The 22,847-nt window shown below is 43.6% G+C and overlaps 2 protein-coding genes across 2 annotated transcripts; both read right to left on the reverse strand.

Annotated features, from left to right (window-relative positions):
* Window positions 1-389: 389 nt before the first annotated feature.
* Window positions 390-4,387, reverse strand: LOC139154821 (cathelicidin-related peptide Oh-Cath-like). Its single transcript, XM_070729822.1, has 4 exons — window positions 4,085-4,387; window positions 2,657-2,764; window positions 1,731-1,898; window positions 390-666 (listed from the first exon to the last, which is right to left on the reverse strand). Exons 1-4 carry the CDS (start codon window positions 4,268-4,270, stop codon window positions 544-546), a joined length of 585 nt encoding a protein of 194 aa, XP_070585923.1. The 5' UTR covers window positions 4,271-4,387; the 3' UTR covers window positions 390-543.
* Window positions 4,388-12,753: 8,366 nt separating this feature from the next.
* On the reverse strand, window positions 12,754-22,636 carry LOC139154825 (cathelicidin-related peptide Oh-Cath-like). Its single transcript, XM_070729826.1, has 4 exons — window positions 22,391-22,636; window positions 20,574-20,681; window positions 17,892-18,086; window positions 12,754-12,864 (listed from the first exon to the last, which is right to left on the reverse strand). Exons 1-4 carry the CDS (start codon window positions 22,577-22,579, stop codon window positions 12,754-12,756), a joined length of 603 nt encoding a protein of 200 aa, XP_070585927.1. The 5' UTR covers window positions 22,580-22,636.
* Between the last annotated feature and the right edge of the window lie 211 nt (window positions 22,637-22,847).

Raw genomic sequence — 22,847 nt, forward strand, 5'->3', positions numbered from 1 at the left:
AGTTGTGTATGTGCTGATTCCCATGTGTGACTCTCTTCAATGCAATGTCACAATTTCCTCCCTTCCCTTTTTCCTCCCCTCCCTCCCTCCCTCCTTCCCTCCCTCCTTCCTTCCCTCCCTCCCTCCTTCCTTCCTTTCTTCCCTCCCTCCCTTCCCTCCCTCCCTCCCTCCTTCCCTCCTTCCCTCCTTCCTTCCTTTCTTCCCTCCCTCCCTTCCTTCCCTCCCTCCCTCCTTCCCTCCTTCCCTCCTTCCTTCCTTCCTAGGACTATGTTCCTCCTAATTTACTTATTTTTTAATAAAATTAAATCGTTGGACTAGAAGACCTCCAGGGTCCCTTTCAACTTTATTCTGTTTGTCTTTTAAACATAGACGTAAGAAAAAGCCATATATATGAGTATGTATATATTTATTTATTTATTCATTCATTTATTTAATGCTGGGGCATCTTTTGGGGGAAGCATTGGACAGACGGGAACATTATTTTTCTCTGCCGGTTTTCCTTGGATTGTAGCATGGGGGCCGCACGTCCTTCCGAATCCCCTCTTAGAAGCGGGTGGAGACCCCGATACCCCTCGGTTTCTTGAAGAATTTCCTGAGGCGCTTCTTTGCGCTCTTCTTCACCTTCTTTAAAAATTTCTTGAATCTCTTGACTCTCCTGGGATGATCCTAGAGAGGAAGAGAAGGACCGGGGTCAGGGCTGAGTCCCCAGTGGGTAGCCCTGGGTGGGGTGGGGGCATCAGCCCCTTCCTCTTTCTGCTTCCGGGATCAGGCTGGACCTTTGCAAAGGGTGCAATTGCGTCATTTCCCCTTCACACTTTCCTTCCCCCTCTCTTTTTCCCCTTCCCCTAGTTTCCTATTCCTCTTTTTCTTCCTGTTTTATAAATAAACAAATAAAAAGAAAATTTTGGCTTTCCAAGGTGTTGCTGGAAATTGGAAAACAGCGTTTCGAAAATTGCAACCAGAAATGGACTGATGATGTAACCTAGTTGGGTTGTGAAATGTCTGCAAGAAAGGCTCCGAGCACCAATGACTCCAAAGTCCTTTTCTTGCTCTTTCTCCCCTTCTCTCCATAAAGCCTCCATAAACCCCTTCCTCCTTCGCCTCCTTCCTTCCTTCCTTCCTTCCTTTCCTTCCTTCCTTTCCTTCCTTCCTTCCCTCCTTCCTTCTTTCCTTCCTTCCCTCCTCCCTCCCTCCCTCCTTCCTTCCTCCCTCTCACCCATCCTTTCTTTCTTTTTTCCTTCCTTCCTTCCTTCCTTCTCTCCTTCCCTCTCTTCCTTACCTTTCCTTCCTCCCTCCCTCCTCCTCTTCCTCTTACTCTCCACAAACTCTTCCCTTCCAGCTCTGATGATGCTACCTAGTTGGGTCATAAGACATCTACAAGAAAACCACCAAGCTCCAAGGATCCCATAATCCTTTCCTTCCTTCCTTCCTTCCTTCCTTCCTTCCTTCCTTCCTTCCTTCCTTCCTTCCTTCCTTCCTTCCTTCCTATATTCTATTGTTTCTAGAAATGACTTTACTCTCTCCCCAGTGTATCTGAAGACTGGGCTAGTTGCTGGTTCAGGTAGAACCAAAGCTTGGTAGACACCATACAAGTGGAACCTTGTCCTCTTCCAAAACACCTGCCCTGTGGATGGCCTCAAGCGAGGTGGGGTCTCCTCCCCCCTGTCAACCCTCTTTCTAGGTTTGGAGCTCCTCCCAGGAGACCCCCAACCCTCATGGCATCTTCTTACCTTCTCGTCTTCCTTGTTTTCCTCTTCCTTCTCATCGTCGTCATCGTCGTCATCGTCATCTTCGTCATCGTCTTCATCCTCCTCCTTTTCCTTCACAGTTTCACAGGTGATAACAACTATCGAGGGTGCCTCCCGAAAGAAAAAGTAGCTTTTGCATTCCAGGACCTCCTGTGGAGGAGAAGACAGCCCAGTAATGACCATGATAGCCCCCAGATTTCATATCACAAAGATCACAATCACAGATTCTTCCATCACTTCGCTCCAACCGTCTCCTACCAGGAAAGCATTAGATAGGCCAAAGGGGAACTCCAGTCTGCATTGGTTGCCGATCAGTTTCCGGTCACAATTCAAAGTGTTTGTTATGACCTATAAAGCCCTTCATGGCACCGGACCAGAATATCTCCGGGACCGCCTTCTGCCGCACGAATCCCAGCGACCAGTTAGGTCCCACAGAGTTGGCCTTCTCCGGGTCCCGTCAACTAAACAATGTCGTTTGGCGGGACCCAGGGGAAGAGCCTTCTCTGTGGCGGCCCCGACCCTTTGGAACCAACTCCCCCCAGATATCAGAGTTGCCCCCACCCTCCTAGCCTTTCGTAAGCTCCTTAAAACCCACCTCTGTCGTCAGGCATGGGGGAATTGACATGTTCCTTCCCCCTAGGCTTATAAAATTTTTGTATGGTATGCTAGTGTGTATGATTGGTTTTTAACTTGTGGTGTTCTTAAAATTAATTTAATATTGGATTTGTCTTGTATTGCTGTTGCTGTGAGCCGCCCCGAGTCTGCGGAGAGGGGCGGCATACAAATCTGATTAAACTAAACTAAACTAAACAGCTTCCTCTCTGCCTGGGAGCCCCACGAAGGGCCCTGCCGTCTCCCTCTAAAACCCCCTTCCAGCCCCCCATCTTGACAGGCATCCATCCACTCACCCCGTCTTCTTGGAAGCTGCATTCCTCCGAGCGACGTCCGTCCCCCACTCGGCACACCGTCTTCTTCATATAGAAGTCCAGTTCTTGGTTGCTTTCAGAGCTGGGATCCTGAAGCAAGATGCACGGGCAAGCAGGTGGTTACTCTGAAGACCCCCTGGCCTCCCTCCCACCTTCCCTTGGAATGATGTGGAGCCACCAGAGGAGAGGCCATGCAGGTTCTAGAAGTCCTGAGTCCCATGACCACCACCCTGGTTGATCCTACTTGAAGGATCTTGAAGATCTTCGTGGTGGAACTGATGATTCCACCTTTTCACCTAAGCTTCCCACGAGGGAAGAGATTTACTCCAGGGGTCTCCAGTCTTGGCAATGTTTAAGACGTGTGGACTTCAGCTCCCAGAATCCCTCAGGCAGTTTTGGTGGCTGAGGAACTCTGGGAGTTGAAGTCCATAAGTCTTTTTCTCAAGGTTGGAGACCCCTGTCTTAGATGACCCTTCTGGACTCTTCCAAGTCTATCATTCATGGCTGACTGAGGAATTCTGGGAGTTGAAGTCCACAAGTCTTAAAATAGCCAAGGTTGGAGATTCTTGGCCTACTCTACAAAGAATCTAAACAGGAGAAATCAACTCTAGTAAAAAGAAGGACTAGGACGTGGCATGATAGCAGTCTTCCAATATTTGAGGGGCTCCTACTAATAACAATAACATTTAGCATTTAGACTTATATACCGCTTCGTAGTGCTTTTACAGCCCTCTCCAAGCGGTTCACAGAATCAGCCTCTTGCCCCCAACCATCTGCGTCCTCATTTTACCTCAGACCTTAGAAGGATGGAAGGCTGAGTTGACTTTGAGCTGGTGGTGAGATTTGAACTGCTGAACTGCAGCAGTACAACTACAACTAAGGCAAAGGGTGGGGGGTTGTCAACCTATTCTCCAAAGCACCAGAAGGCCGGGCAAGAAGCAACGGATGGAAACTAATTGAGGAGAGAAGCAACTTGGAACTGAGGATAAACTTCCTGACAGTGAGAACCATCAGTGGAACTCCTTGCCACCAGATGTTGTGGGTATTACATCACTAGGAGGTTTTTAAGGAGGGAAAGGGCACCCTAGCCAAGGAGAGAAGGGACCTAGAACGGAGGATAAACTTCCTGACAGTGAGAACCATCAGTGGAACTCCTTGCCACTAGAAGTTTTGGTTGCTCCATCAGTAGGAGGCTTTTAAGGAGGGAAAGGACACTGAGTCAAGGAGAGAAGGGACCTAGAACTGAGGAGAAACTTCCTGACAGTGAGAACCATCAGTGGAACCCCTTGCCACCAGAAGTTGTGGGTGCCCCATCACTAGGCTGAGTGGATCTCTCTTGCCACCCAGAGCAGCTTCCCACAAAGGACGGGTCTACTCTACGCTACCCGAACTGGAGGGTGCGGTACATACCCACTCAGGTGATGGAGCCGCTTCCAGCAGACGGTAGACGGAGCCTTCTCCAGATTTGTTGTTGTAGGTGGTCACGGCCAGGTTCAAGGCCTCATCGTAGGTCAGGTTTTTGTGTGACAGCGAGGAGCTACTACCGATGGCAAGAGCTCCAACTACCAGCAGGGTCTTCCAGAGGGAGCCTTCCATCCTGGCTTCTTTCGCGATGGAGCTCCACAACTGATGTCCGATGCTGGAACCAGGAGGCCTCCTTATATATATATACTGTATATCTATGTCTGCCCTGATGGGCAGATCATCGCCTTATGGGGCGGTGACCAGGGGTTTTCCCCCACACACACACAATTCTCCAAGGTCCTTCCTTAAAACAAGACACTCCTTTTTTTGCTGAGAAGGTGTCACCTTCTCAGCAAACGTTTGAAAAATTATTTACTGCCCTAAATGTTTTTATGGCAAGTTTCCAGACCACATTTTTTCTCAATCTTGGCATTTCCTCAACGGGGGGGGGGGGGGGAGCCGTGGGGAGGTGCAGCAGTTGGAGGCCAACCGATCTGAATGTGCCCTTTGAATGGCCAAGAAAGATAAGGGGAGGAGGGTCTCCTGTTTAAACAGGGGGTTGGTCTAGAACAGTGTTTTTCAACCAGTGTGCCGTGGCACACTAGTGTGCCGCGAGACATGGTCAGGTGTGCCGCGAAAAAGGAAGCTCAGGTTCCAGTCTTGCAACTTTTTGCTGAATGAGGGAGAGAGTGAGAGAGAAAGAGAGAGAAAGAAAGAGAGAGAGAGAGAGAAAGCAAGAGAGAAAGAAAAGAGAGAAAGAGAGAGAAAGCAAGTGTCAGAGAGAAAGAAAGCAAGAGAGAGAGAGAGAGAGAAAGCAAGAGAGAGAGAGAGAGATAAATGAGCAAAAAGGGGAGGAAAAAAAGAGAAATGAGAAAATGATTGAGACAGAGAATGAGAGGAAAGAGAGAGAAACAAAATAGAGAGGGAAGTGACTCTTGATTTAAAGCATATGATAAAAAGCACCCAAAGAATAAGAGAGGGGAAAAACTCAGCCCTCACCTGTTTTTGGACACACACACACACAAGGGTGGGGAGGAGACAGGGATGGAAAAAGAGAGGAAAGTGTCTTAGGGTGTCATTTTGTGTCATTTTGGTTGGTGGTGTGCCCCAGGATTTTAAAATGTAAAAAAATGTGCCGTGGCTCAAAAAAGGTTGAAAATCACTGGTCTAGAAGACCTCCTGGGGTCCTTTCCAAATCTGCTGTTCTGTGGAGGGGGGAGAGAAGGAGAAAGAGAAGAAGGAAAGAAAGAAAGCTCTCCTCGGTGATGCAAGTAGTCTGCAAGGAATTAGGCAGCCTGTAAATTTAATAAATTAAAATTAAAATTAAATTAATCCTCGGGAGACTCTAATGTCTGTAGGTACTTTCCCACATTGAATGAATGTGCGTGAGTGCACGTAGGGTCTTTTAAAATATTTTTTTAGTATATTTTCATAATTTTTATAGTTAGTGTGTATTGTTATATTTAATGTTGCACGCTACCCTGAGTCACATCGAGAAGGGCAGCATAGAAATCAAATAAATAGATAGAGAGAAAGAAAGAGAGAGAGGCCAGAGACGGGGGGGGGGCTGAGGGAAAAAGTAGAGAGGCTTGAGGCCTAGATAGGTAGGTAGGGAGGGAGAGAGAGAGAAAGAGAGAGAGGCCAGAGACGGGGGGGGGGGGGGCTGAGGGAAAAAGTAGAGAGGCTTGAGGCCTAGATAGCGAGACAGAGAAAGAGGCCTGAAGGAAATATAGATAGATAGATAGATAGATAGATAGATAGATAGATAGATAGATAGATAGATAGATAGATAGATAGATGATGATAGATAGATAGATAGATAGATAGATAGATAGATAGATAGATAGATAGATAGATAAAAAAATTGGCAAGTTTAAGATTTTTGCAGGTCTGAAATTAATTAGATAGATAGATAGATAGATAGATAGATAGATAGATAGATAGATAGATGATAGATAGATAGATAGATAGATAGATAGATAAAAAGATAGATAAATAGATAGGTAAATAGATAAATAAATAAAATTGGCAAGTTTAAGATTTTTGCAGGCCTGAAACTAATTAATTAGTTAATTAGATAGATAGATAGATAGATAGATAGATAGATAGATAGATAGATAGATAAGATAGATAGATAGATAGATAGATAGATAGATAGATAGATAGATAAAAAGATAGATAAATAGATAGGTAAATAGATAAATAAATAAAATTGGCAAGTTTAAGATTTTTGCAGGCCTGAAACTAATTAATTAGTTAATTAGATAGATAGATAGATAGATAGATAGATAGATAGATAGATAGATAGATCAACCAACCAACCAAAAATAAATAAATAAATTGGCAAGTTTAAGATTTTTGCGGGCCTGAAATTAATTAGATAGATAGATAGATAGATAAGAGATAGATAGATAGATAGATAGATAGATAAAAAGATAGATAAATAGATAGATAAATAGATAAATACTGTAAATAAAATTGGCAAGTTTAAGATTTTTGCAGGCCTGAAACTAATTGATTAGTTAATTAGATAGATAAATAGATAGACAGACAGACAGACAGACAGACCGACCGACCGACCGACCGACCGACCAACCAACCAACCAACCAACCAAAAATAAATAAATAAATTGGCAAGTTTAAGATTTTTGCGGGCCTGAAATTTTGAGCGAAACCTCCATCGTTGCAGGTTTTCAAAAATAGGACTGAAGAATCATTGCTATAAGGCAGTGATGGCGAAGTTTTTTGGCTCGGGTGCCAAAAGGGTGCGCACATGTACGATGTTGCGATGGCACATGCCCACACCCATAATGCAATGGCTTCCCCTTGTACATGCGCACAGAATTTCCCCACATTGCCCCCGCATTTCCGAACGTCCGGTTGGCCTGTTGGGTTGGTTTTTTTCCATCCACAGCGTCTAGAGCAGTGATGGCGAACCTTTTTTTCCTCTCGTGCTGAAAAAGAATGTGTGCACACTATTGTTCATGCGCGAGTGCCCACCTCCATAATTCAATGCCTGGGGAGGGCGAAAACAGCTTCCCCCACCTCCAGACCCCCTCTGGAGGCTGAAAACGGCCTTTTTCCCAACTTCTGGTGGGCCCATTAGGCTTGTGTTTAGCCCTCCCCAGGCTCCAAAGGCTTCCCTGGAGCTGAAAGAGGGTAAAAATGCCCTCCCCCGTCCCCTCGGAGGCTCTCTGGAAGCCAAAAACACCCTTCCAGGGCCTCTGCGTGAGCCAAAAATCATGCACATTGGAGCTCAGCTAGGGCAACAGCTCGTGCCGGCAGATATGGCTCCGTGTGGCAACCATGTCATAGGTTCGCCATCACTGCTCTAGAGGCTTTCCTGAAGCCTGGGGAGGGTGAAAAACAGCCCGATGGGTGAAAACAGCCTCCTGCTGCCCTCCAGAAGGCCGAAAATCAGCTGGTCAGCATGCACATGCATGGTGGAGTTGACACAGGGCAAAGCCTCGAGTGCCCTCAGATAGGGGTCCGCATGCCACCTGTGGCATCCATGCCATAGGTTCGCCATCACTGCTATAAGATCTCCCTGGTTTTTTGTTTTTTAAAAAAGAAAACATTGGACAGCCGTTTGCCCATAATGTTATCAAGTCTCCTGCTTCAACTGGAGGTTAGATTAGATGATCTCCAAGGTGCCACTCCAATCGCCATGATTCCATGTTCCTAACAATTTCACAAACATCTGTCCAGAATAGTATAAGTCGGTGATGGTGAACCTAAGGCACAGGTGCCACAGGTGGCATGTGGAGCCATATCTGCTGGCACGTGAGCGTTGTCTTAGCTCAGCTCCATCGTGCATGTGTGTGCCAGCCAGCTGATTTGTGGCTTGCACAGAGGCTCTGGGAGGGCGATTTTGGCTTCCAGAGAGCCTCCTGGGGGATGTTGGAGGACATTTTTACCATTCCTCGGCTCCAGGGAAGCCTTTGGAGCCTGGGGAGGGGGAAACACAAGCCTACTGGGCCCACCAGGAGTTGGGGAACAGGCCATTTCCAGCCTCCAGAGGGCCTCCGGGGGACGGGGGAGCTGTTCTTGCCCTCCCCAGGCATTGAATTATGGGTGTGGGCACTTGCGCATGAACGATAGCACACGCACACTCTGTTTGCCCTCGATTCGCCATCGCTGGTATAGGTTGTCCTTTTAAGCAGGTGGTTGGACTAGAAGACCGCTAAAGCTTACTGTAGATCTGCAGGTCAACGGTTCAAATCTCACCACCGGCTCAAGGTTGACCCGGCCTTCCATCCTTCCAAGGTGGGTCAAATGAGAACCTGGATTGTGGGGGCCATAGGCTGGCTCTGTTAAAAAGTGCTATTGCTAACATGTTGTGAGCCGACCTGAGTCTAAGGAAAAAAGCGGCATAAAAATCGAATAAATAAATAAATAAATTTTTCAACCATTCTTGTTCTGGCCATTGCTGCTGTTGCTTAGTCAGTCACAGGGTTGTAAAGACAATCTTGACTTTGGCTTATCAGGAGGTCAGAAAGGAGGACACAGCCATCATCATAAATATGGATCAGTGAGCAAACCTATGAATTTTGATGACATGACTACGGGGATTCTGCCAACGGTCGTTAAGTGCGAAAAACGGTGCTAAGTCACTTTTTCAGTGCCTTAACTTTCGATGAGTCACTAAGTGAACTGTTCAAGGTCAAAGAGTGTCTGTGATGGATGGATGGGTGGATGGGTGGATGGATGGACGGACGGACAGACAGACAAGGGAGGAACAGAGTGATGATGGTTGATAGAAAGTGTGGGTAGACAGATCAAGAGACAGTGAGAGAGAAAGGGAAAGAAAGAAAGAAAGAAAAGAAAGGAAAGAAAGAAAAAAAAGAAAGGAAAGAAAGAAAGAAACAAACAAATAAAGGATGGAAAGAAAGAAAGAAACAAAGGAAAGAAAGAAGGAAAGAAAGAAGGAAGGAAAGAAAGAAAGAAAGAAACAAAGAAACAAAGAAAGAAAGGAAAGTGAACACAAGAACAAGGGGACACAATCTGAAGTTAGTTGGGGGGAAGATCAAAAGCAACATGAGAAAATATTATTTTACTGAAAGAGTAGTAGATCCTTGGAACAAACTTCCAGCAGACATGGTAGATAAATCAACAGGAACTGAATTTAAACATGCCTGGGATAAACATATATCCATCCTAAGATAAAATACAGAAAATAGTATAAGGGCAGACTAGATGGACCAGGAGGTCTTTTTTTGTCGTCAGTCTTCTATGTTTCTATGTTTCTAAGAAAGGAAAGAAAGAAAGAGATAGAAGAGAGATATTTTTGCCAGAATTGAATATACACAAAATTGGAAGTTGAATAGAAATCCAAAAGAAAGAGAAATATTAAGGAAGATTATGGATCGTGCAGAAATGAATAGACTTACAATGAAAATTAAAGAAAAATAAGACTCGGAGAAATGTAAAAAATGATTGTAGGAATCCAGTTGACAAAAAGAAAAGGAAGGTAACACTGGATAATTACAGTATGTGACACACATTTAAATAGAATTTAAGATATAAGAACAGGACTGATAAAACTGTGTAATATGTCACGGGTTTTTTAAGATTAAAAATAGCCGTTGAAAATATATTCTAGTTTTTATATATATATAATTGTTATTGTTTTTCTTCTTAGTCAGACGGAGTAATTTTTGATAAATTGAAATAGGTTGTTTTATTAATTCTCAATATTTTAATATAATAGATTCTTTAACTGTTTATAATATTGTTAAGTATAGATGATATACGTTTGTATGTTTTTTAAGTTGGAGAATTTTTTAAAAAAATTACACCAAAAAGAGAAGAGAGATGTTTACCCACTATCAAGCATTGTCACGTGTGGCATCAAAGGGTTGTGGAAAGGACACTGGTTGTGCAAGGCCTAAAAGTTGTGGGTTGTCGTAAGACCCTTGGAAGGACGGCTGTGATGGGGCCAACCCCAGAGAGGAGAAGGACGCGCTGAGTCACCTGAACTTTGTGGGGAAAGTCCTCCCAAAAGAGGGAACTCAGCCGGTGTGAGGTGAGAAGCACAATGGGGAACATTGAGTTATATGACTCTGAGGAGGGCCTCAAAACCCAAAAGGGGAACTCTTGAATCTGTGTCTCACGATATCGCCTGGTTTTGTTATGTATTTCTTTGTTCCACTCGTTTATAGTTTGCCTTTATTGTTTTTATAAATCATCCAGGGCAGCTAATATTCCATCTTCTTCCTATTTTCCCCAAAACTACAGCCTGCGATGTGAGTTGGACTGAGAAAGAAGGACGGGCCCAGGGTCACCCAGCTGCCTTTCATGCCTGAGGCGGGACTAGAACTCACCGTCTCCTAGTGATTGGCCCAAAGTCACCCAGCTGCCTTTCATGCCTAAGGCGGGACTAGAACTCACCATCTCCAGGTGATTGGCCCATAGTCACCCAGCTGCCTTTCACGCCTAAGACGGGACTAGGACTCACCGTCTCCTGGTGATTGGCCCATAGTCACCCAGCTGCCTTTCATGCCTAAGGCGGGACTAGAACTCACTGTCTCCAGGTGATTGGCCCGTAGTCACCCAGCTGCCTTTCATGCCTAAGGCGGGACTAGAACTCACCGTCTCCTAGTGATTGGCCCAAAGTCACCCAGCTGCCTTTCATGCCTAAGGCGGGACTAGAACTCACCGTCTCCTGGTGATTGGCCCATAGTCACCCAGCTGCCTTTCATGCCTAAGGCGGGACTAGAACTCACTGTCTCCAGGTGATTGGCCCGTAGTCACCCAGCTGCCTTTCATGCCTAAAACGGGACTAGGACTCACCGTCTCCTGGTGATTGGCCCAAAGTTCATAAATGGTCTTCCAGTTGTTGTTTTTTAAATGTAAAAAAAAAGGAGGTTGTGAGTTGAGAGCTTCTGCGTTGTGGCTGTTGTTATCCTTGGCATTGTGATGATTGCTGGTTTTGTAAACTGGATGTTTGCGCAGAGTGGCAAAACAGGTGGCCGTATTAAAAGATTAAACGGAACAAACCACAAAGAGAAACTCTATCCAGGTGTTGGTTAAGATTCAACAATGGTTTGTGGGAATATAATCCTAAAACATATTAATCAATCCATCAATCATATTTGACGTGGGCAAGGCCACAGGTAAGATATTGTGGATGGTAGCTGGGGATTCGTGGTTTCATGTTTCCTTAGAAAATTTGCTGTTTTTCATCACCTCTGCATTCGGACATAAAACAAGTCAACACAGGCAGTCCTTGACTTATGACCATTGATTTAGTGGCTGTTCTAAGTTATGACATTGCAAAAGAAAATGGCTTATGACCATTTTTCACACTTACGACCATTGGCAGAATCCCTATGAACACATGATCAAAATTCAGGAGTTTGGCAGTTGATTCATATTTATGACCGTTGAAGTGTCCAGGGTCCCACAATCCCCTTTTGAGACCTAACAGAGGAAGCCAAATTCACTTAACAACTGTATAATTAACCTAACAATCGCAGTGATTTATTTAACAACGAGGGCAAGAAAGGACATCGAATAGGGCAAAACTTAGTGGTGTCTTACTTAGCAATGGAAATTGTGGTCGAGAACAACTTGTGAATTAGCTGTTTTCTCCTCCTTATTTCATCCAGCGAGAGATGCCAAGGGCTGCTTGAAAACAGGGGGGGGGGGGGGAATTCTCCAAATAATCCATTTAATAAAAATAAATAAAAACTAAAGTAAAGTTTTAAAGTTAAAGTTATGTTAAAGTTTTAAAGTTAAAGTTATGTTAAAGTTTTAAAGCTAAAGTTGTTAAAGTTAAAATAAGCAAAATTAAAAATAAATCAGAATAAATCAAAATGAGATAAATGGGTTAATGGGAAAATAAATATAAGATTGGTTCTGAAAAGTATTATTATTGTTTTAAAACTGGCTTATAATAAATATGTAAAAGTAGGTGCATAATAGAGTTTGGGCACAGCAAGAATTGCTATACAAATTTGCTACACAAACACCCAATGTTTTTAAGTGTCTTTGTTTTGTATATTATATGTATATATGTCTATAAATAAAACTTCATTTTTTAAAAAAAAGAATAAATCAGAATGAGAATCAAAATCATAATTTAAACAGAAGAGGAGAAAAGGAAAGGAGGAAGGCTAAGGAAAATGAACCTTGAGATTAAATATAATGAAGGAAATAAAATACAGATAAACATAAGGGAGATAAAGAAGAATATGTTGGACGAGAAAACTGGAAACCCCAAATTTCACCCAGGGAAATCAGGTTGGAATTCCCACAAGTGTTGTAGAAACCCACTTCTCATCTTATTTTGCAAGAAACAGCCTTACTCTGTCTTGTTTCAGCATTTATTTAACCTTTTTCTCGAGAAAAGCTGCCTTAAAAACATTTTTTGCAATTTATCTTCTTCGCTATTTCCCAAACGGAAATATTCTTCTGCATGTTGCAATCTTTCCCTTTCCCACCTCGATTCAGACTTTAATTCTATTACAGCTTTGAATTTACGCAATCATTTCACAACACTCGTCTCTGATTGACATTCTCCACGGTTCCCAAATGCAGGTCGAAGAGGGGCAAATTTGGAGAGAGATCACCAATCATCGGAGATCTGAGCCGGGATCTTTCTGAATCTTCTCTTAGGACGTGATGTATCCAGCAACGGTCTTCTTTTTCTTCAACAGCTTCTTAAAGCCTTTCTTGAGCTTTTTGAAAACTTTGAGGAATCTCTTTGCCCGTTTGGGCTGATCCTAGACAGGAAGAGAAAGGCCAACGTTGGTCAAGGATGGTTCCCCAACAGTCAGGACAAAACGCAAGATACATTCAAAACAGGGGCAGGTTCCTCTTATCTTTCCTACCAGTGTTTCGCACACGCATTCCCTAGTGCGAGTTTGCTTCTGCGCATGCTCAGAGAGCCAAAAAATTGTCAAAAATTGGGGGGAAAAGATTGCGGTGCACACAGACCAACAAAGACAAGGGGGGCGTTTGCCCAAGTTTGCCTGGTGCACCAGTTGCGGCCCTATTTGGACAGGGAGTCATTGCTCACAGTCACTCATGCCCTCATCACCTCGATGCTCGACTACTGTAACACTCTCTACATGGGGCTACCTTTGAAGAGTGTTCGGAAACTTCATATCGTGCAGAATGCAGCTGCAAGAGCAATCATGGGCTTCCCTAAGTATGCCCATGTCACACCAACACTCCACACTCTGCATTGGTTGCCGATCAGTTTCCGGTCACAATTCAAAGTGTTGGTTGTGACCTATAAAGCCCTTCATGGCACCGGACCAGATTATCTCCGGGACCACCTTCTGCTGCACGAATCCCAGCGACCAGTAAGGTCCCACAGAGTGGGTCTTCTCCGGGTCCCATCAACTAAACAATGTTGCTTGGCGGGACCCAGGGGAAGAGCCTTCCCTGTGGCGGCTCCGGCCCTCTGGAACCAACTCGTCCCAGAGATTAGAATTGCCCCCACCCTCCTTGCCTTTCGTAAGCTGCTTAAAACCCACCTCTGCCACCAGGCATGGGGGAATTGAGATACTCTTTCCCCCTAGGCCTTTACAATTTTATGAATGGTATGTCTGTACGTATGTTTGGTTTTATAATAAAGGGTTTTTTAGTATTGGATTATTATTATATGCTGTTTTATTGTTGTTGTTAGCCGCCCCGAGTCTGCGGAAAGGGGCGGCATACAAATCCAATAAATAAATAAATAAATGAAGGAAGGAAGGAAGGAAGGAAGAAGGAAAGAAAGAAAGAAAGAAAGAAAGAAAGAAAGAAAGAAAGAAAGAAAGACAGACAACACCGGGGCTATTGCACCAAAATTGCATCATCGGAGGGCCACTACTGGAACCCACCCCTGATGCAGAATAGTCCTTGATTTAACGACCTCAACATTTCTGCTGTTAATCGAGACATTTTGATAAGTGAGCTTTGTCCCCATTTCACGGCTGTCCTTGTGAACGTGGATGAGTGAATCGCTGCGTTTGGTAGATGAATAACTTGATTTCCGCATGCGCAGAAGCAAAAAAGGTGCTGAAATCTCATGCGCACGCGTGTCCTCTCACAAGATTTTTCTTCCTGCGCATGCGTGGAAGCAAAAATCTCACGTAGACATGCACGCACGCCAGAGACATGGAGCTGCACACCCAGGTCAATTTTCACTACCGTTGTGATGGCGTCAACCTGCTACTAGTTATAATTGAAAAACGGTCATGAGTCACATTTTCCAGTGCCCTCTTTAACTGTGAACAGTCCCGGGTCTTTTGAGAAGGGGGGCATACTTTTTTTTAAGGAAAACTAAGAATACAAGAGTTAGGGAAATGAGAAGGAAAATATTACATAAGTGGTATTACACACCCGTTCAACTTGCACACTTTCAACAGAAGGTTAGGGGTAATTGTTGGCATGGCTGTCAAGATAAAGGGGTGCTTATGCATACGATTTGGGAATGCCCTATAGTGCAGGAATTGTGGCAAAAAGTGCAAGAGGACATAAAAAGAATGTTAAATACACGATGGATAATTACTAAGGAAATGGCAGTATTAGTTAAAAGCAATGCGATGGGAGAATTTAGAGGACTAAAACAAGCAGCAATAGAAAGCGCTCAGGCGGTCATAGTCTTGGGTTGGAAGGATGCGACAAAGTGGACAATGCAAAATTGGTATAGGTACATGGTGGACCATATTCAATTTGAAATGATGGATAAAAGGATAAATTTGGATAATGAAACTGAATTGAAACAACTGATGGGACGGTGGGAAAAAGTAAGAAGATATATGACGAGTAGAATCCGAGACCAAGCTACAAGAAATAAATTGGAATCACTCTATAATATGTAAATAGACAATTTGCTCTTGGCTTATAGTGGATTATATAAGAAACACCCTCGATATGGTGGTGGGGTATGTGTGTGTGTCGGGGTGGTGGGCATTTTTTTTGCACTATGCACTGTTTTATATTGAGTGTATATTAACCTTGTTAAAAAATCAATAAAAATATACTTTTTTAAAAAAAGAGAAGGGCGGCATACAAATCTAAATAATAATAATAATAATAATAATAATAATAATAATAATAATAATAATAAACTGTTGTAAATTGAAGACAATCTGTACAGAATATAGAATTACACAATTAGAAGAGACTTTAGAGGTGTTCTAATGTTCTAAAGGTGGACTTTATCGGAATTATGTACCATATCTTTCAAGAATCCCAGAATTTTTGGAAAAGAGCATATATGCTTCCCATCTTCAAAAGAGGGGTGAACAACAGACCAATCAGGCCTAACATCAGTTCCTGGGAAGATACTGAGGAAAAAATAATCAAAGAATAGATCTGTGAACCTCTAGAAACAAATAAAGTTATAACTATTAGCCAGTATGAGTTTGTTAAAAACAGATCATGTCAAACCAATCTTAGTTCATTCTATGACAAAGTATCTAAATTAGTAGACCAGCAAAATGCTGTGGACATAGCATATTTAGACTTCAGTAAGGCATTTGATAAAGTAAACCACAACCAATTTCTGGGTAAGCTAGAAAAGTGGAGGATAGACAACATCACCACCAATACCACTAGTGGTGGTATTTACCTGGTTCTATCTGGATTGCGCAAACCCTAGCAATGACTGCAGGTCGCCCCACCCCCCACCCACCCCATGGAAACATGTCATGTTTTTGATGCTTTTAATGTTTTGATGCTTTTAACATGCTTTTAATGTTTCAAAATGTAAAATAATGCACTTGGGGAAAAGGAATCCTCAATCTGAGCATTGTATTGGCAGTTCTGTGTTAGCAAAAACTTCAGAAGAGAAGGATTTAGGGGTCGTGAACCATGCAGTCAGGTGGTAGGGAAAGCAAGTAGAATGCTTGGCTGCATAGCTAGAGGTATAACAAGCAGGAAGAGGGAGATTGTGATCCCGCTGTATAGAGTGCTGGTGAGACCATATTTGGAATATACTGTGTTCAGTTCTGGAGACCTCACCTTCAAAAAAATATGGATCAAATTGAATGGGTCCAAAGATGGGCTACAAGAATGGTGGAAGGTCTTAAGCATAAAACTTGTCAGGAAAGACTTAATGAACTCAATCTGTATAGTCTGGAGGACAGAAGAGAAAGGGGGGACACGATCGAAACATTTAAATATGTCAAAGGGTTAAATAAGGTTCAGGAGGGAAGTGTTTTTAATAGGAAAGTGAACACAAGAACAAGGGGGCACAATCTGAGGTCAGTTGGGGGAAAGATCAGAAGCAACATGAGAAAATAGTATTTTACTGAAAGAGTAGTAGAAGATGCTTGGAACAAACTTCCAACAGACGTGGTTGGTCAATCTACAGTAACTGAATTTAAACATGCCTGGGATAAACATAGACCCAGTAAGATAAAATACAGGAAATAGTATAAGGGCAGACTAGATGGACCATGAGGTCTTTTTCTACTGTGAATCTTCTATGTTTCTGTGTTTCTACATTGCTGATGTGATTTGAGAAACACAGACAAAAAATAGCAGTTTTTGAAAAGGGTTGGGGGTCTTCTAGAAGAAGGAAATTCTGCCCATTTCTGGGACACAGGAGACAATCTTGCAAAACAACCAGCCTCTCTCTTTCCCACCCACGCTCTTCAAAAAATGCACCTTTAATCCAGTTATTCCCTCAAGGGACTTCCCACAAAGACCTGGGTTTTAGTTCTCAAAATTAACCTTAAGAGAACTCCACAGAGTCCTGAAGGAAACAGGAAGAGAAATTTTTATGGCTTTCCAGACTTGACTTAATCATGCTTAAGTCAACAGTGTCTGTGTTTAATATCGCAGCAGTGGGCAGGTTATAGGTTCAGGAGGAACCAAGATACCTGCTATAAGTGGAAATTCCTCTCTAAAACCTGCAGCATAGAGCCTCCTTCCAGATTTGGAGGTGGGGCCCCAGCAATCACACCACCTTCTAACCTTCTCCTGCTCTTATTATTTCTCCTTCTCTTCCTCTTCCTCCTTCCTCGTCTCCGCAAATGTCCCTTCCCTTGTAGCACTGATGACATTCCCTAGTTGAGTCACGAAACGCCTGCAAGAAGACCACCCAGGTTGGAGAATAATAAGGATCCTTCCCAAGGTATCTTCCTCCTCCTCTTTCCGCTCCTGCTTGTCCTCCACTCTTCAAATCATCCTTCTAGCACTGATGATGTTTCCTAGTAGGGTCACGAAACGTCTGCAAGAACCCAGCTCAGGGAGGACCAAGGACCCCACAGTCCTTCTTCCCGTCCCTCCCTCCTCTCTTTTCTATCCTGTGCATGATTTTATACCCTTCAATCAAGTCACCCCTCAAACGCCTTCTTTCAAGGCTGAAGAGACCAAGGCATTGCAACCTGGTTTCATAAGGGAGGGGCTCCATTTCCTTGATCATTCTTGTTGCCCTTTTTTGCACCTTTTCCAGTTCCATTATATCCTTCTTGAGGTGCTGTGACCAGAACTGTACACAGTACTTCAAATATGGTCTCACCATCGATTTGTACAGAGGCAATACAACACGTACTGAGTTATTTTCGATTCCCTTCCTAATCCTGCCAAGCATGGAATTTGCTTTTTTTGCTGCTGCTCCGCACTGGGTTGACATCTTCATTGAGGTGTCCACCCAAATCCCAAGATCATCAGTTGGTCGTTCTTTGCCCCGATGTGCACAACTTTGCACTTGTGGAATCTCCTCTCTAAAAGAAGTGGCCAAGGTACAACCTCAGCTGAGATGGGGTCTCTTTTGCCTTGCAGGTGGTCCATCACCCAGAGTTCTTACCTTATCCCCCTCCTCCTTCTCATCCCCTTCCTCCTCCTCCTCGGTCTTGGCCTGGTACCCCTCCTTCTCTCCCTCTTCCTCCTTCTCCACTTCTCCTCTTCTCTCCTCCTTCATTTCGCCCACAACTCCACAGGAGAGAACAATCACCGGGGGACTCTCGTCGAAGAAGTAGTAGCCAGCGCATTGCTTGGACACCTGCAGAAGAGGGGGGAAAGTCGTGGGTGAAAGCAGATCTGCCTGTCCCAAGATAATGTTGCCGGATCCAATCCATCACCAGGACCAAACCTCTGGACCTGGAGAGCCAAGCCAGGCTGGATCCTGCAGAAAAAACACCACCGAGATTCAAGCTGTTTCCCATGTACAACCCCCCCCCCACGCATATGCACAACCCTCCCATCCCAACGCATGCACACAGGCCTCATTGAAGCCTGGGATGTGAAAAAAAACGGCTGAATGGGCAAACCAAAAAGTTCAGAAAACGCACTTCCAGGTTGCTTTTGTGTTGTTTTTTGCACATCGGAGGGTTCAGGGAAGCTTCCCGAAGCCCCGGGGTGCAAAAACACACCCAAAAGACAAACCGGTAGTTCAGAAAATGCACTTCCGGGTTGCCTGTTGTGTTGTTTTTTGCACATCAGAGAGTTCAGGGAAGCTTCCAGAAGCCCCGAGGTGCAAAAAAATGCCCCAGGCAAACCAGAAGTTTGGAAAATGCAGTTCTGATTTGCCCGTTGTGCTGTTTTTTGCAGTCCAGGGCTTCAGGAAGCATCACTGAACCTTCCGGAGTGCCAAAAACAGCACAACGGGCAAACCAGAAGTACATTTTTCAAATTTCCAATTTATCTATTGGGTGGGGTTTTTTTGTACTTTGGGGCTTCTGGAAGCTTCCAGCGAGAATGTCCCTCAGGACAAGGGGGGGGAGGGAAACAGGCTCTTTCTTCACCAGTCGGGATGGAGAACCAGTTTCAGCTCTGCCACAGGGAGGCCCTACAGAGGTCCCATTAGCCCTGTCTCCATCTAATAATAATAACAACAATAACAGAGTTGCAAGGGACCTTGGAGGTCTTCTAGTCCAACCCCCTGCTTAGGCTTACACTACTTCAGAGAGATGGCTATCCACAGGGGTGGGCTACTGCCCGGACGGGGGGGGGGGGGGCAACACAGTGGGGTAGCGAAAATAGAGCTCCACCCCAGAGCAGACAATTTGCACTGAAAGATGTTGAAAAAAAATACATAAGTCACGGCCACAGTGTGGTAGTAAAAATTTTGGTAGCCCTTCACTGGTTATCCAACATCTTCTTAGAAACTTCCAGTGTTGGAGCATTTATGACTTCTAGTGGCAGACTGTTCCACTGGTTAATTGTTCTAACTGTCAGGAAATTTTTCCTTAGTTTTAAGTTGCTTCTCTCCTTATTTAGTTTCCACCTGTTGCTTTTTGTCCTACCATCAGGTGCTTTTGAGAATAGGTTGACTCCATCTTCTTTGTGGCAACCCCTGAGATACTGGAAGACTGCTATTCTGTCTCCCCTGCTCCTTCTTTTCATTAAACTAGCCATGTCCAGTTCCTGCAACCGTTCTTCATTTGTTTTAGCCTCCAGTCCCCTAGTCCTCTTTGTTGCTCTTCTCTGCACGCTTTCTAGAGTCTCAACATCGTGGCAACCAAAACTGAATGCAGTATTCCAAGGGTGGCCTTACCAAGGCCTTATAAAATGGTATTAATATTTATATTAATATTTATTTATATTTAAATATTTACTATGTTTATTATATTTATAAATATTAAATATTTATATATTTATACATTTTATGGCAGTGGTATCTACCATGTTATTAATGTATCCCCTTCTCTGACCATTAAGGGTTATGTGTGGTTGTGACTGTATCGTATTGATTGTTTTTTAAGACAGTGGGTTTTTAGTTATAGTTTTAAATATTAGATTTGTATTGTACAGTTTTATTGCTGTTGTGAGCTGCCCTGAGTCTTCGGAGAGGGGCGGCATACAAGTCTAATAAATTATTATTATTATTATTATTATTATTATTATTATTATTATTATTATTAATATTATTATTATTATTAATATTATTATTATTATTAATATTATTATTATTATTAATATAGAGCTGGGGTGGTGCAGCAGGTAGAGTGCTGTACTGCAGGCCACTGAAGCTGACTGTAGATCTGAAGGTCAGCGGTTCAAATCTCATCACCGGCTCAAGGTTGACTCAGCCTTCCATCCTTTTGAGGGGGGGTCAGATGAGGACCTGGATTGTGGGGGCCATAGGCTGGCTCTGTTTAAAAAGTGCTATTGCTAACATGTTGTAAGCCGCCCTGAATCTATGGAGAAGAACGGCATAAAAATCGAATAAATAAACAAACAAACAAACAAACAATAAAAAATTTATTGCCATTGTGAAAACAATGAATTGTCATTAGCAATGAAAGTCGTGTGACACCCAGAGACCAGTCCCACCATACATAAAATTTAAAAATAGAATAAAATAGAATAAAAAATAGAATAAAATGTCCCACCCACTACAAATTCCCCACCCTGAACCACTCAACCATCTACATTACAAACCGAGTAATATTGTCCAACAGTTCACTGATGGTGACCCTTTAGTTCGTTGTTAAGTGCGAGTATATTAATTATTGTTATTATAGATCAACTAGCACCGATCACTCACCCCATTTTCTTTGAAATCACACCCGTCAAAGAAAACCACATCTTCCAACAGGCACATGGTCTCCCTGATGGTGAAGTTCAGCACTTGATGGTTTTCGGAAACAGGATCCTGAAACAAGCAGAGGGTGAGTTTGAAGGGCGCCTACACTTTCTCCCACTTTACATTGAGATGCTTTCTGAATGACTCGACGTAGCCAGCAGAGGAGGCTAGAGAGCAGAATCCATGAGAGGTTCCACAAGGTCTGGACTCCATGTCCATCGTCCTTACTGGCCACAGAGGAAAGCTCTTGAAGAACTCCATGCAAGGAGAATCAGAACTGCAGAAAAAAACAATGGCTGCCAACTTGCCTTCCCTTGAGGACCTGTAGACTGCACGAGTCAAAAAGAAGGCGGTGAAAATATCTACTGACCCCTCGCATCCTGGACACAAACTGTTTCAACTCCTACCCTCAAAATGTCGCTACAGAGCACTGCACACCAAGACAACTGGACACAAGAGCAGTTTTTCCTATCACTCTGCTAAACAAATAATCCCCTCAACATTGTCAAACTATTTACTAAGTCTACACTACTATTTCTACTAGTTATCTCATCATTCCTATCACCCATTTCTTCCCACATATGACTGTATGACTGTAACTTGCTGCTTGTATTTTTAAGATTTTTATTCATATTGGTTTTTTGATTGCTTATTTCTACCCTATGACAATCACTAATTGTTGTACCTCGTGATTCTTGACAAATATCTCTTTTTCTTTTATGTACACTGAGAGCATCTGCACCAAAGACAAATTCCTTGTGTGTCCAATCACACTTGGCCAATAAAGAATTCTGTCCTCTTCTGTTCTGTTCCACTCTACTTACTTACTTACTTACTTACTTACTTACTTACTTACTTACTTACTTACTTACTTATTTACTTACTTACTTACCTATTTATTTATTTGTGTTTATATATTTGTCAAACAATTATAGGGTGGTAATTTGTACAAATAAAACATTAGATAAGTAATGATAAAAAGTAACAAAAGAAGACAATAGGACACAGTGGTGCGCTTATGCACGCCCCTTACAGACCTCTTAGAAAGGGGGAGAGGTCAACTATAGATAGTCCAAGGTTAAAGTTTTGGGGTTAGGAGTAGAAACCCCAGAGTCAGGTAGTGCATTCCAGGTGTTGATTACTCTGTTGCTGAAGTTGTATTCAATTCTATTCCCAATTTATTCTACTCTACTCTACTCTATTCTGTTCTAAAGGATGGATGGATTTTTCTCACTACCTCCCCGTCATTCTCAGAACTGCTGCCCATCAGGGATGGATCTTCTCTACAAAAGACTCTAAACAGTGATGGCAAACCTCTTTTCTCTTGGGTGCCAAAAGAGCGTGCACATGCACTATCGAGCATGCGTGAGCGCCCACTCCCATAATTCAATGTCTGGGAGGGCGAAAATAGTTTTCCTCCATCGCCTGGGGGCCCTCTGGAGGCCAGAAATGGCCTGTTTCCAACTTCTGGCGGGTTGAGTAGACTCATGTTTCAACCTCCCCAGGCTCCAAAGGCTTCCATAGAGCTGTTGCAGGGTAAAAACTCCCTCCTCCATCCCCCCAGAGACTCTCTGGAAGCCAAAAATGCCCTCCCAGAGCCTCTGCAAAAGCCAAAAAATCATTTGGCTGGTATACACATGCAAATTGGTGGTGAGCTAGGGCAACAGCTTGCGTGCCAGCAGATACTGCTCTGCGTGCCACCTGTGGCACCCGTGCCATAGGTTCACCATCACTGCTCTAAACAACCCCACAGCGGACTTGAACTGAGGAATACCTACCCATTCAGGCTGAGCAAGAGCTTCCAGAAGCCGGTAGACACAGTCTTCTCCTGCTTTGCTATTGTAGATGGCCACTGCAAGGTCCACAGCCTTCTCATAGGTCAAAGGTTTGCTATTTGGTAGTGAGGAGCATCCAAAGGCTGAAAGAACTCCAACCGCCAGCCAGGTCTTCCAAAAGCTGCTTTCCATCTTTGGTCCGTCTGCTACGGAGGTCCACGGCTGATGTGGTCCTCAGGTCCAAGTCCCCTCCTTTTAATGTCCTGATATGCATGTTGTACGTTCTCTGGCTAGCGACCAAAACCCCCCCCACTACACAGAGAGAGAGAGAGAGAGAGAGAGAATTTTCTGAGTTCCTTCCTGCACGCTCTTCTTGGGAGAGGGATAGAGACAAAAGAGGACCAGCCAGGAAGCGTTTTGTGATGGTGGGAAAACTGGAGCATAAAGTCACAGGTGCAAA

The sequence above is a fragment of the Erythrolamprus reginae genome, chromosome Z (genome assembly GCF_031021105.1).
Source record: "Erythrolamprus reginae isolate rEryReg1 chromosome Z, rEryReg1.hap1, whole genome shotgun sequence".
Classification (NCBI taxonomy): Eukaryota; Metazoa; Chordata; class Lepidosauria; order Squamata; family Dipsadidae; genus Erythrolamprus; species Erythrolamprus reginae.

Coding starts and splice junctions, on each gene's coding strand:
- LOC139154825 (XM_070729826.1), bottom strand. CDS start 22,579: ATGGAAAGCAGCTTTTGGAAGACCTGGCTGGCGGTTGGAGTTCTTTCA. Junction 20,682..22,390: donor CTCTTGCTCAGCCTGAATGG/GTAGGTATTCCT, acceptor TGCTTGTTTCAG/GATCCTGTTTCCGAAAACCA. Junction 18,087..20,573: donor GTGATTTCAAAGAAAATGGG/GTGAGTGATCGG, acceptor CCTCTTCTGCAG/GTGTCCAAGCAATGCGCTGG.
- LOC139154821 (XM_070729822.1), bottom strand. CDS start 4,270: ATGGAAGGCTCCCTCTGGAAGACCCTGCTGGTAGTTGGAGCTCTTGCC. Junction 1,899..2,656: donor GCAGCTTCCAAGAAGACGGG/GTGAGTGGATGG, acceptor TCTCCTCCACAG/GAGGTCCTGGAATGCAAAAG. Junction 667..1,730: donor AAAACAAGGAAGACGAGAAG/GTAAGAAGATGC, acceptor CTTCCTCTCTAG/GATCATCCCAGGAGAGTCAA.